Source organism: Herpailurus yagouaroundi, unplaced genomic scaffold (assembly GCF_014898765.1).
Source record: "Herpailurus yagouaroundi ecotype Mexico unplaced genomic scaffold, PumYag 203, whole genome shotgun sequence".
In the NCBI taxonomy this organism is placed as follows: domain Eukaryota; kingdom Metazoa; phylum Chordata; class Mammalia; order Carnivora; family Felidae; genus Herpailurus; species Herpailurus yagouaroundi.
In genome coordinates, this window is record NW_024412434.1 from 18,373,611 (window position 1) to 18,388,308 (window position 14,698).

Sequence of the window (14,698 nt, forward strand, 5' to 3'; positions counted from 1 at the left end):
ACACACACACACACACACACACACACACACACACACACACACACACACACAAAGGGACAAAGGCTTTGGTTTTTATAGATCTTGGAATAAGGGCACTGAAAAAGACCGAGAGGTGAGGTCATCTCATCCTTCTTCCTGCCCTGATGACAACACTTTGTATCTTCCCACAGATCTGTGTGGCACTTCAATTAACGAATCTCCTGGGAATGATGGTGCTTGGTCAGGCATCAGCCTTGTGAAAACACTCCTCCCATGATAAATCACATCAATGAAGCAAAGCCTCCCATTGCCAGAGAAAGATGCTTCTGTGTGCTTCTCCACGATTAGAAGTACAAGAGGCGGAATTCTGTAGTGTGCCAATGTCCCCAAAGTCGTCTTTTTCTCTCTGCCCCCGCTCAGTGGTGACAGGCTCACCTCACTTGCTCTCCTCCTCCATCGTACACAAAATATTGTAACAAAACTGCATTTCCCCCTTTTCAAAGGATCGGACCCAATGCAAGTTGCAATTGCCACCTACGCGTCCCTCACATCCAGTGTTGGTGCAATCTGGCATTTTCCTCTGACAGTGGTATGAACCACGGTGTCTGAATCTTCCACTCTGCTGCCTTTTTCAGGGAATTTCAGGAGTCACCAATTAGAAAACTTATTTTGTTCTTTTTAGGTTACCTTGGAAAAGGAATGTCAGGAGGGTTTGCCCATGGTACTCACCAAAGGTAACCTCCATGTCACTGCTTCACACCTTCATGGAAATAAGTTCAGATGAATCCAGTGACGTGCTGAAATCCTGGTAGGTAGAGGCTTTTGGAGGTAGAGAAAGCTGTGTTGTTTCCTCAGTGGCTTTTGGAGCCACCAATCCTAGCAATTTATGTTGCCTCTGGTATGTGCCTTATCTTTGACCAGTCCTCATCTCGCAAGGACACAAGAGCCCCTCGTACATATTTTACATTTTCTAGAATAGGTGACACGAGGTTGAGTTAACATGCAGATTGTATGTGTATGTGTGTGTGTACCTCTGTCATTCACACCCCTGGAGCTGTAGTCCTGTGTTACATTCCTTCCTCTAGATATGAATTTTCTTGTAATATCCTTCCTGGTTATGTAGGGATTATCATACTTTTAAAAAATCTGAAAAAAAAAAAAAAACAAAAAACCCTGGGAAGTCTTCCGAACTCTCAACAATGTGTAAATCTACCTTCTTAGGAAAATCTCTGCCAAACCTGAATTGTTCAAATGGTAATGATTAACTCATAATTCTTTCCCATTCTACTCAAGGATAATTGCAACCATCATCGTAATGACTGTGGAGAACAAATGCCAGGATTATGTTCCCTGAGTCAAGACCACACTGCTTTCAAAAAGATCAGTTCATCACAGTAGTGGATTTGGTAATTTCCTGGGAGGTAATGCATTTCCCATAAAATGAGCAAATGAATGGTTTTAAACTTACACCAATTTCCATAATTATTTTATGTAATCCTTCATGAAAATTGAATAGACAATTGGAACAATATTGTATTGCCTTGAAATTTTGTAGAAAGTCACAAAACTAGCATATGTAAATGTGCCTTTTAAGCAAAGTTATGTCCCTGAAAAAGAGAATGAGTTAAGTGTCATAAAGATTACAAGAGATCATTATATTCACCAGTGTTTCCATTAATGGCTAAAAATGCAGATTAATTCTACAGTGTTTTCTTTTAAACTGATATGAAAATTAAAAGGGCCAAAGAATGCAGTAAAGGCAGATTGGAGCTATAAAATGAGATGGGAACGAGACACAGGACGTGAGAATCTAGCCCTTCTTCCAAAGACCTCTGTTTTTCACTCCTCTCCTCACTCCCACACTGATCAAGCCCTCCACAGATAAGTTCAGCTGGCTTGCCAGAAATACCACACCAGTGTTATTTCACTCAACACATAAAAGCAGCTTTTTGGATTAAATCACACATTTTCAACCTGCCACTTGAGATCCTCAGTCAATGCCCCCACCTTTACCCAGCCACCTTTCTCCAAAAGAGAAAGAGCCTCTATGTCTATAAGTCTGCCTAGATTAGGTTTAGGACCTCTCTTTCAGTTTGGTACATCCTGTTTCTCTAATAGCATATTGGTATATATTTTGTCCCCATTGTCATGCACATCTTTATAATGTTGTGCTATTAGAGCTTTCTAGATGTGTACATATGCCTGTATTACAAACTACAGGAGGTCATGACCTTTACTTCTTTGAATTTTCCTCATTGCTGAGAATGTCATAATGTCCGCAGTAAGTGCTTATTAAGCATTATTAAGACTATAAAACAATGGAATTTGGATGAAGCTGGTAGGAATGAAAAATGAGCCTCGGTATATAAAGTAACAGCAGAATTACATTAACGTAGCATTGTGCTCTCCAGGAATTTGGAGAAAAGATCGAAAGCAGGGGTCTAAATAAAGTTTATACACTTAGCAGTAAAATTTCCCGCCAACTTTCCTCATCCCTGTATAAAGCTAGAGGATTTGTTTTTTCTGAAGAAAGTGAATGTCCCCAGGGGAAAAATACCTTCAAAAATGGACATTTGGAGTTCCTCCGTGAAATTACCTCAGGTTGCTGTTGGTCACCCCCATGCTAAAACTTACTGGTTACGAACACCATCCATGCACACAGAGCTTATCATCCACTCTTTAGTGTTTTATGCTTAAATTTAAATGGACACACAAGGATCAATAGGTATTTGAGGAAAGCCTCCAACACAGAATAGAAAGACCTAACAAGCAAATAGGAGAAAAAGAGCTTAGAGAAACCAGAGACCATGTGGTAAACAGGAGAAAGCTTCAGGAAAGCAACTATAATATTTTTCAAGTAATACGAGATGTTATAACCATGAAACAAGAATAAGAGAGCATTTTTAAAATTAAAAATAGGAAAGTTTTTAAAATAAGAATCTTAAAGATAAATCCAAAAAACTCTTCACGACGTAGAACCAAAGAAGATAAAGAATTAGAAAATAGAAAAGAAAGTTATGAAAAGTTAGGTCAATCTAAGAAATAGATTGGAGAATGGAAATAAAGATGCATTTGGAGACCACGTGACTCCTTATTGAGTGAAGATGCCCTCACCCCCCTTGGGGAAGAAAGGAGGATCTTTGTAAAATGCAGATTCAGATTCATTGAGTCCAAGAATGAACCTGAGAGTTTTGCATTTCTGACAAGCTCCCGGCTGATACCTGTGCTGGGTCTGTGGATCACGCTCTGAGTAAGTAGCAAGGCTGTAGTTTGGGCCATCTCTGGATCGATCTTCTCTGCACCCATCGCGGATGACTAAACCACTTGCAGAGTGAAGCCGTGGGACAGCAGTGCATGGCAGGTGTCCCTCAGATCTCTGTGCTTCCAAATCTGAACTCAGGGTATTCTCTCCAAAACCTCATCCCCCTGATTATTCTCTCTTATTCAATTATCGACACCTCTGTCCTTCCAATTTCTCAAACAAGAAACCTGAACACCAACCCCTCCCCCTTAACTGTCCCAGTACTTCTATTTCCTAAATATTTATTGCACTGTGTCCTGCTCTCTCTGCCACTGCATCCAGTGGGGCCTTCCCAGTTCATGGCTCCTTAACTGTACACCATCGTCCTCACTAGCTCTGGGTCTGAGACTTGTCTCTGCGGGAATGCTTGTTAAATACAAACGTGACCATGTTAATTAATCTCCTGCCTAAAACACTCTCACAATTCTTCATTACTTAAAATAATGGGGCTCATTGCAATGACATTTCAAAGTCCTTCTTGATATGACTTCTGGTCCATTTTAGAAATTTCATCTCCCACAGACCCACACTGCTCTGGTCCTGTTGACTTCTTTTCTAACTTAGAAAAGTTGACTTTTTTTCTAACTGGGTGTCCATTTTCTCTGTCTGAAACTCCCAGTCCTATTAGTTTGCCTGGAGAACTGTTCATTCTGTAAGACACAGCTGGTGTCCAGGGAAACCTGCATTGCTCTTCCCAGGCAGAGTTAATTCTCTTTCCTATTAGTGTTTTTCTTTTTCTTTTTTTTTCTTTTTTATCCTTATCAGTGTCCTGACTACAGTGATCCCTTGTTAACCAGCAGTTTTCCTCATGTGAAATTTTAGCATATTGGGCTTTCCCTCCACGTATGTTTTTGATGACCACAGGGTTTTCATTTGTGCATTGTGTTGGGAATTACTAAGAAGGGTGGGGACTGAGGATTCAGAATAGAAGAAGGGGGTGAAGCAGATGACCCACAGAAGGAACAAAGGTTGTACATCTTGGAGAAGTTAAAGGAGGAAGAAAGGAAAAGACAGTTCTGAGTCTTACAACTGGATTCTGGCGGTTCCGTCAGGGGAGAAAGAGGGAGAAGAGGGAGGTGAGACTTCTGTAAGAATTGCTGTGGAGCCCTAGGGAGAGGTAGGGAAGCCAGACCGCGAGGCAGGTTTGAGAGGGGTGTGGATTAGCTGCACGCCACACAGCATGCTACACTCCTAACTCCATAGACTGCACTCGAGGTCACCGACGCGTGTCTCTGTTCTGGAATCCTCTTCCAAAAGAGGAGGGATGAGACCCCACTGACTTTCCTTGTACCCAAGATTTTAAAATCGACTGTGAATTCTTCTATCACTTCTTATTTTAACGAACCCAAACCCAAGTGGTGGGAGAGGAAGGAGAGGTATTATTATATTTATTTACATGGCGATAGCGCTTTCTATTTAGTGGAGAAGTATTTATGTGCCAAGAGACTGAATGTGCTAAACATTTTATACACCTCCAGTGCTATGATGATTATCTTTCTCCTGATGAAGAAACGGGGCCACATGGTTAGGAAGCAATGGAGCCCTTGAACCCAGATGAGTGAGCTTCAGACCCCATGTTCATAATCCTCCAACCACATGGTGTCCCCCTAGATATGACTGTGAAGGGAAGAATCCACAATGTATTTCATTTGTTTTCCTGTCGTTTTTATAGTGTGGCTAATACGTAAAGGGCACATTAGGCTTTGTGGAATGCATTGTGGATTAGGGAGGAAATGGGAGGTTTGCTAGTCAATGAAAGACAGGGTTTCAGGTCCATAGAAAGTTTACCTTGGGGGAGGGAAGAGGGGTGATTATTCACCTTCTGAGTCTGAAGGTCTTGGATTCTAATATTATTTTAATTTCTCTTTCCTGAAGAAATTCCAAATAAGGCAAGTAAATAGAATGCATGCGAATGCTGTGGAAACAGCAATTGATTTTTATATTTTTATATTGCTTCCCCAAGTCATCATATGCAGATGGTCTGACTTGTCTACTGATCTCAGCTATAGCTGAGTAGGTGAGCTGGACGTAAAATTCCCCCTCACCAAGTCACTCAGAGCTTGTGAGGATATTTCTTTCTTGTTTTGTTTCTGTTTTTGTTGTGTGTGTGTGTTTTCCTATAGTGAGAGACGATTAGGATTGTATACCCAGATTGGGAGCAAAGAAATTATCTTTACTCTGTTTTGTTTTTTTTTTTTTTTTTAATTTTTTTTTCAACGTTTATTTATTTTTGGGACAGAGAGAGACAGAGCATGAACAGGGGAGGGGCAGAGAGAGAGGGAGACACAGAATCGGAAACAGGCTCCAGGCTCTGAGCCATCAGCCCAGAGCCTGACGCAGGGCTCGAACTCCGGACCGCGAGATCGTGACCTGGCTGAAGTCGGACGCTTAACCGACTGCGCCACCCAGGCGCCCCTACTCTGTTTAATAATAAGCACATTAGTACCCCAGGAAAATCCTATAAAACAGGAAGTTCTTATCGAGATCATGCTGCAGACCTTTTCGATTGCAAGAAAAGATTTGCCGAGTACAATGATCTTCAGGAAAATACAATCGTGAAAATAGTTATGTTCATAGCTCAGTGGAACAGAAATGTCCTTTGTGTTGGAAGATTGGAACCCGTCTTATTTCGTCTGGTTCTAAGTTGACAAATATTTCACCAGGTCAAGCTTTCCCCCTACCCCTACCCCCAAGTTGTGAAGGTTTTAAACAAAATTGGAACAAATGTAACTTTAAAAGAACGTATTCAACTGGAGATACCATTTATTGTATTATGTCCCTCGCTTAAAACAAACAAAATAACAAGAAAACTCATTGCATGACCTCAGTACCCCTCTCAAGTAAACATCTTGCCAGTTAGTTTTTGTGGCTATGTTTGAATAGAACAGGTGTGAAGCAGTGTTACATTTCTTCATAGTATCAAGTATACCGCTTTCTTTAAGGGGATAATTTTATGTAGATACTATCTAAAATTTCAGATGGCACCCCCAAGTTTTTCACAGACTCTTTTTCTAAATTTTTGAAAACAATGAGCTGACATGAAAAGCAGACTTTTATTTCTCCTATAGCAACAGATTCCCATTCAATCTTTCTAATTCTGGTTACAATTTTTTTTGAGTTTATTTATTTATTTTGAGGGAGGGAGAGAGAGGGGAGGAGACGGAGGGGGGTGGAGAGAGAGAGAGAATATGAGTGGAGGAGGGGCAGAGAGAGAGAGAGAGAGAGAAAGAGAGTCTCAAGCCGGCTCTGCACCATCAGCACAGAGCCAGATGTGGGGCTTGAACCGATGAACTGTGAGATCATGACCTGAGGTGAAATCAAGAGCCAGATGCTTAATCAACTGAGCCACCCAGGCACCCCTGGTTTTAATTCTTTTTAAGTGTAAAATATACATAACATAAAATTTATCATTTTAATCATTTTTAAAGTTCAGTGGCATTACATACATTCTCATTGTTGGGCAATGGTCACCTGCATCCATCTCCAGAACCTTCTTTCATCTTTCCAAAGTGAAACTCTGTACCCATTAAACAATAACTCCCCATTTCCCTCCCCCGGCCCCAGGGAACCACTGTGCTACATTCTGTCTCTATGCATTTGACTACTTGAGGTTCTTTGTGGCAATGGAATCATACAGTATTTGTCCTTTTGTGTCTGGCTTATTTCACTTAGCATGATGTCCTCAAGGTTCACCCACGTTGTAGTGGGTGTTCATTTGGGTTGCTTCCATATTTTGGCCATTGTGAGTAAACTGCTACAAACATGGGTGTACAAATATCTCTTTGAGTCTCTCTCTCTTTTTTTTTTTTTTTCAGTTATTTTGGGTATATACCCAGATGTGGAATTGTTAGATCACGAGGTAATTCTGTTTAATTTTTTCAGGAATTGCCACACTGTTTTGTAGTGATTGCACCATTTTACATCCTCACGAAGAGCACACAAGGGCTCAGCTTTCTCCACATCCTCACCAAGACTTTTGTTTTCTTTTGTTTGTTTGTTTGTTTGTTTGTTTGTTTGTTTGTCTTGGTAGTAGCCATCGTAATGGCTGTGAAGTAGGGTCTCCTTGTGGGTTTGATTTACATTTCCCTAATGAATAGTGATGTTGGTGGTCTTTTCATGTGCTCTTAGGCAATTTGTACATCTTCCTCCGAGAAATGCCTATTTTCTTTACCCATTTCAAAACTAGGCTATTTTTTGTTTTTGTTAAGTTATGGGAACTCTTTATGCATTCTGGATATTAGCCTCTTATCATATATATAACTAGTAAATTTTTTTCCCATTCTGTGAGTTGCCTTTTCACTGTGTTGATGGTGTCCCTTGGGAAACAAAAGTTTTTTTGTTTTTGTTTTTTTTTCATTTTGAAGCATCCAACTTATCAATTTTTTGTTGTTGTTGTTGCCTTTGCTTTTGGTGTCATATCCAAAAAAAATCAGTGCCAAGTCAAATGTCGTGAAGCTTTCCCCCTTTATTTTCTTCTAAGAGTGTTAGCTCCTGTATTTAGGGATTTGATTAATTTTGAGTCAGTTTTTGTATATGGTGTAAAGTATGGTCCAACCTCATTTTTTTTTGCATGTGGATATCCAGTTGTTTTAGTATCATTTGCTGAAAGGGTGTCTACTTTGTTTTAATGTGTATTAAAGGTAGCTGCTTCTGAAGCAAGGATTGTTTTAGTGGATGTTTCCAAAGCAGTTCGTTACTGTCTCAAAGGTCACACAGATAATGATTAAATTGTGCATCACTTAAAGGTAGATTTTGACCTCTCACAAGTTGAAGAGTACTGAAGATCTAAGATCATTTACCTCCCTCGGGAAGGAAAAGTAACACAGCCTTCCAGGGCAAAGAAGAGAGGACTGAAAGTTGTAGGATATTCCACAGGCCAAAGTACATCTGCCTGGTTTGCTTTCTCTAAAATCCCACACTTGGCTGGACTGGCTTCCTTCTTACCTGACAACCTAGGAGGGTTGGTGAGGAATATGTCCTCACCTTTTCTATGGAGTTTGGTTATTTTGGTGACATTTGCTGAATCAAATGGGGAAGTTGGAGAGCTCGTGCTGCAGAGACAGAAAAGAAATACTGACCTCCAACAGTAAGTAGACACGTGCATCATTGCTGCTGAGGGTGTAGGGCAGTGGGGTCATTAGTTTCGACAAATAGCCAGATAAGCAAAGGTATAATTTTTCTTGAGGAAAACAATGATGTTAAAAGCAAATAGGGAAGAACATTGAGACTGATGTATGGGATTATCTTCTTGTATGTAAATTATTCACTTACCATTTTGCAAACAAGGCAAGTATGCAATTAGTAGATGTCTCTAGGAAATTTGCAGGGAAAAAAATGGCAGATGAGCAGGGAGAATGTGGTTGAGTTGACCACATGGCAAATGTGTATACAGTCTATGTATATTCAGTGAGAAACTTTGTTGTTTAAAATTATATGCTAATTATTGATGCATTCTCTGGTTTGATTTATATAGGCCTCGAATGGCTGCAGAGAAGGGAAATCTAGTGTTTCTTACAGGGTCTGCTCAAAACATTGAATTTCGAACTGGATCCCTGGGAAAAATTAAATTAAATGATGAAGACCTCGGCCAATGTTTACATCAGGTAATGCAATGGAAATATATTGAAGTAATTTTGTATATCTGCATATGGTCACTTAATTCAAGAGGTCTATATGAATCCATACCTTAAATCTTTAGCCCAGGGAACATAACCAGAGGTGAGATAAGTCCTAGTGAAGAAACAATGCCCTAGGGTTAATGATGAGCAGGAGTAATTCTAGTAGGAAGTGGCTCATTGTGTGGGTTTCTGTCCTCTAATCCAGAGAAGGTACACAGGGTGGTCCAGGGGACTCCTTCTCATGAGGATCAAGGAAGGAGAGGGGCCAGAGAAAGGTTTGGATGTGACATTTTACTTCTGCCAGAGAACAGAATTGGTCAATTATTCTCTTGCCTTACTGAGTGTTTTCAGTGTTCATTGCTTAGTCATTCATGCTGGTATATCCTTTGTAATGTTGAAAGCTGACATTATTTAGAGCTTTCTATGGGCTATCCATTGTGCTCAGCACTGGTGTGCATTACCTCCTCCAACCCCCACCACTACCCTACGAGTTTGGCTTTATTATTTAAAAATTTTTCTTTTAATGTTTATTTATTTTTGAGAGAGAGAAAGACAAAGAGTATGAGCAGGGGAGGGGCAGAGAGAGAGGGAGACACAGAATCTTTAGCAGGCTCCAGGCTCTGAGCTGTCAACCCAGAGCCTGATGCGGGGCTCAAACCCACGAACCATGAGATCATGACTTGAGCCAAAGTCGGACTCTTAATCAACTGAGCCACCCAGGAGACCCCAGCTTTATTATCACCCCATTTGTAAGGGAGGTAAAGGAAACTTTCAGCAGCACAGCAACTTGCCCAAGGACACCCAGTAAATGACTGAGTCAAGATTTCAAACGCAAGCAGTCTGATTCCACGCCAGGCCTCTTAACAAGCACTCCAAATTGTTATGAGAAAAAATGCAAATGGAAAGTACCTTGATAATGTTGTTCCTGAAAGGGGTAAATGGAATTATGCCATGGCTATTTTAGTCTGGAATTTATTATACATGGCATTGTTTTGAATTTTATAATGATGGGCAAGATCTTAGTGTTTAAAATAGAACGGTACTCAAATTTTAAAAATTTTGTATCTGTAACATACGCATGATCTTTTCGCTAGAAAGCATTCTCCTCCTCCTTTTTCTTTTTAAAATTAGATCCAGAAAAACAAAGATGATATTACAAGTTTAAAAAGGAGTGCTGTCAGTCTGCCTCAGAATATCTCCAGTCAAATCCATCAGCTTAATTCTAAGGTAAGTCTGACATCTACATCATTAGAGTAAATAGCTCTCCTTCATTCAACTTTGTGAGCATCCATTTCTGCAGGCAATATACCAACTTTGGGTCCTCTTTAGAAATTTAGCATTGTGATGATGAACTTTCTGGTTAAATGACACAGCTCTAACAGGGCACGTAGAGGTAGCGATGGGCAGAAGGTTGACAATGCTGTGACAAGAACTTGTCGCATATGTAAGTCTTGCTCCCGCTCTGATAGAAGCTTCTTATTGGTGAAGTGGATGAATCACTGTCGTTTATGAAAATCCCATAACTGTGTGCAGAGGAGCAATGAATCAACTCATCAGTGGGTTGTACTTTTTTTTTTTTTTTTTAATGCCTTAAAAAAAACAATGTATATGATAGAAGGGAGTAGAAAGGAGGGAAGCCTGGAGGAGAGAGGGATGGGGAGGGAAAAAGCAATAAAAAAGGAGCAGACAGACCAAGCGAGCCCCCAGCAGAGGGTGTTAGGAAAATAGGCCAGGGGACAGTAGCACATGTGAAATGCTAACCGATGCTTTCTCTTCCTCACCGCTTAGCTTGCGGATCTGGAGAGAAAATTTCAAAGCCTACAGCAGGTAAGTCCCATAACTACCACTTGGCTGACATCTTTCACTGGAAATGTGCTGGTACCACTGATGGAGCTACATTCTCACCTGAGGGTAGATGGGTGATCCGTATCAAGGACTTGGCTCTTTCCCGTGATCCAATTCTTATCGCCGTTTATGCCGCCCAGGACATAGATGAGGAACCCAAGCGTCACATCAAGTGACGGGCCCCGGGTACCTGGGCATGTGAAGCATGTGAGCATGTGAAACCTTCTGAGTTCAGCATTTCACGTGCTCTGCCTCTTAACGTTGTCATTCTTTGACCATGTTATGTGGGCGTAAGTGTGACCACCCAACTTGCTGATGTGTCGAAAGGCTGTGCATCTTCTCCAACATTAAACTCAGAGGCTTGGGGTGTATCAACAAAATAGTTCAAACTTTCTTACAGGTACATTTGCTGGTAATTAAATTTGAGCAGTTTCTTCGAGCAACCCTTCCATGACTTCACTAGTACATGTTTGTAAACTAGTCCTTGTAATTTTAGACTTCTCACCTGTTCTGAAGTTGGCTGGTGTTTTTAAGATTTTCATAGGAGCTACAACCTTCTACCCAGAGAAATGCACAGAACGTCCCCATATTAAAATTTTTGAATAAAAGTAAAGACATTCCAGGGGTGCCAGGTGGCTCAGTCGGTTAAGCATCCGACTTTGGCTTAGGTCATGAGCTCATGGTTCGTGGGTTCGAGCCTGGCATCGGACTCTGTGCTGATAGCTTGGAGTCCGGAACCTGCTTCAGATTCTGTGTCTCCCTCTCTCTCTGCCCCTCCCCACTGTGTTCTGTCTCTCTCTCTCTCTCTCAAAAATAAATAAAATGTTAAAAAAAATTTTAAATAAAAATAAAGTAAGGAGATTCCAGGTTAAGAATCCCTGTTCTAATATTCTGGGTCTGTTGTGATGATGCTTCAAGTGCTGCCCTCTACTTTGGTGTTTTAAATTTGGCAGGCAAGTTCATGTATGTATTCTCTTCCTGATCTTGATAATCAATTGCCCCTCCACCTTTATCTTCTTAGGGAGTAGTTGAATGAATGAAACAAGCAAGGAATCATACCTGTCCAGAAGACACAGTGCTAGAGTTTCCAGTCTCCTAGAGTGCTTCATTATTCCTGTGAAAGGTCAAGAGCTGGAGGCCATGGTCAAATTACTTCAGACTGTGTCCCTTTCCCCACCCCCCAGGAGGAATTTTTAAATGATTTTTGGATATAAATGCCTTTTATGCATTCCATTAGGTCAACGCTCTCTGGGTACAATAGTTAGCCATCGTTCCCCATTGTCTTCCTCCTGGCTGCTTACTGATTCCATTTCCTGCTGGGCCCCCATAGGCTTTTGAGTTTTAAAGCCCCAGACAACGTTGCTTTTGTATGTCAGAAAACTTCTAATGAGTTGTGGTTAATTTCCTTAAGAGTGTCCTCTAACAAACAGGGCTAATTGTGGTACTGGCACAAAGATAGATGGACTAATGAAAGAAAACAGACTCCAGAAAGAGACCCCCACATGCATGGTCACCTGACTTTTGACAAAGGAAGAGAGAGATGGTTTGGCTATAAATGGTGCTTAGTCAGTGGGCAACCCTCTGGCTCTCAGTTTCATCTGTAACATGAGGGGAACAGACATGACTTTCTCTGTGAGTCACTGAATAAAAAAAGAACATAGTAATTACTTTGCCCCTGTTTAAAAATTTTAATTTTTAAAAATTTATTTTTTCGCCCCATTTTTAGAGAATTAGACTATGATTAGGCGAAGTTAATAAAATAGGTTTTCTCGCACAATCGCATGTCCTCTCTAAAGAAGTTTTCTTTCCCCCCAGAGGTATTACAAAGTTTATGAGATTGGAACTGGTAGCTGACATATGGGAAGATTCTCCAGGTCATATAGACAAAGGCAGGTCTGTTTGTGACTCTGGTCTGAAAGTCATCACGTGAGCATAGGAGTGGGGGGTGTATATAAGCCCGCATTTCAAATAAAGGGACTCAGGGTGAGAAGAGTTCAGCCATCTTTACCCATGGGAGGATGGGTGACAGCAAAAGATGATCAGATTTCACATGCTTATCTGGAGGTACCAAAGATAAGAATAACAAAAAAAGAACCGGAATTTCCATTTGGTTTTCTTGGCACAATAGGAATGTCCATTATTATTCCCAGTCTGAAATCTTGACTCTTGTCCACCAACGTATGTTTCCCAGGTGAACAATGCTTTTCCAAAGAGTAGAGCGAGCATCTTCTCCCCTCGTGCCTCATCCCATCCCTGGCTAAATGCTTCTAAATAGCGAAGGAACATGCATAGACTGAAAATGTGAAACACTTTGTTGTTGCTGTTGTTTTTCATGAGAGAGTTGATTTGGAGAAGAACTTGGGTAATTGCTTTAAAGTATGGAGGCTGAGTCTCCCTGGAGGAGGAGTGGAGTGTGCTTTACACGCGCACCTGCCCTGAAACATGCCTTTCTTTGCTGCCTGCTGAGAGTACGATGGTCTCGCTGACTGCCCTGTCTTTGTTTCAGACGGTCGACAAAAAGGTCTGCAGCAGCAACCCCTGCCAAAATGGTGGGACCTGCCTCAATCTTCACAATTCCTTTGTTTGCATCTGCACCTCACAGTGGGAGGTGAGTCGCTCCATCTTTGGTTGAAAATGCTGGTGAGTCAGCATCAGTGGTTTCTTTGGAAGCATTCAGACATGTTTCATTCTCCATCCGAAGTTTCTAGGATTCTGTGGTCTCCTGAATCAAATGACTTACACCAAGAATGCCAAAATCCAAACGGTGGTGAGCATGATTATATAACCCACTGAACATTAAGCCGTCTTAAGGAGGGCATCACTTGGCTGCATAGCTACATGGGAGGGCGTGATATATTGGCTAGCATCAATTTAAATTGTTCAGCACTGAAAGTACTAAATGAATCTTTAAAAAAATTGTTTCTTGAGAGAGAGAGAGAGAGTGCATGCATGCGTGCTCAAGCTCGTAAGCAGAGAGGGGCAGGAGAGAGGGGGACAGAGGATCCAAAGCCAGCTCGGTGATGACAGCAGAGACCCTGAACTAGGGGCTCAAACTCAGGAACCATGAGATCATGACCTGAGCTGAAGTCCGATGCTCAACCAACTGAGCCACCCAGGTGCCCCAGTACTAAGTGAATCTTGACATAGCTGTGTAAATATTCTTGTCTTTTTCTATTAATGGTGAAAATGTTCCTGACATGTGCATTAAAAAAAAATTAAGTGAATATTTCCAGGCATAGCTTATAGTCACATGAGGATTACTTTGTATAAGGATTTGCCTAAGTTTTTTTCTATGTTTATTTATTTTTGAGAGAGAGAGAAAGAGACAGAGAGAGAGCGAGAGGGAGAGAGAGAGAGCATGGGCACATGTCGGGGAGGGGCAGAGAGAGAGGGAGACACAGAATCGAAAGCAGGCTTCAGGCTCTGAGCTGTCAGCACAGAGCCCAACGCGGGGCTCAGTGTGGGGCTTGCACACACAAACTGCAAGACCCTGACCTGAGCCGAAGTCGGGCACTTAACCAACTGAGCCACCCAGGCCCCCGTAAAAGGATTCTTCTTGTGCGACGGGCGTGATTTTACCAAGAGCTCTTTGGCTCCCTTAGGCCAAATCTGAGTTCAAGAGGAAGGATCACTGGATATTAACTAGTATTAGTATTAGCGTGATTGTATTTCGCTTGACTGAGGACTTCGGTGGATATATAAATCCTTAAACATATCGTATGAATATTGGCCCCAGATGCTTCTGTGACCCATGGCAGCTGACTTCATTCTTTACATGAATGCAGGGTCCTCTGTGCTCAGTTGATGTGAACGAATGTGAGATTTACTCAGAAACACCCTTGGGCTGCCAGAATGGATCCACGTGTGTAAATACAGCAGGCAGTTACAGGTAATATTTTTCTTTTCTTTCCTTCCTTCCTTCCTTCCTTCCTTCCTTCCTTCCTTCCTTCCTTCC

General features: G+C 41.4%; 1 protein-coding gene across 1 annotated transcript in view; it reads left to right on the top strand.

The window, feature by feature from the left end:
* Positions 1-8,076: 8,076 nt before the first annotated feature.
* CUBN (cubilin) overlaps positions 8,077-14,698 on the top strand; it is a 279,400-nt gene continuing 272,778 nt past the window's right edge. The window contains exons 1-6 of the mRNA XM_040451314.1: positions 8,077-8,366; positions 8,754-8,883; positions 10,030-10,125; positions 10,687-10,725; positions 13,250-13,351; positions 14,529-14,632. Of these exons, the coding sequence (XP_040307248.1) occupies positions 8,254-8,366; positions 8,754-8,883; positions 10,030-10,125; positions 10,687-10,725; positions 13,250-13,351; positions 14,529-14,632 (584 nt within the window). The 5' untranslated portion in view covers positions 8,077-8,253. The remainder of the gene's footprint in view (positions 8,367-8,753; positions 8,884-10,029; positions 10,126-10,686; positions 10,726-13,249; positions 13,352-14,528; positions 14,633-14,698) is intronic.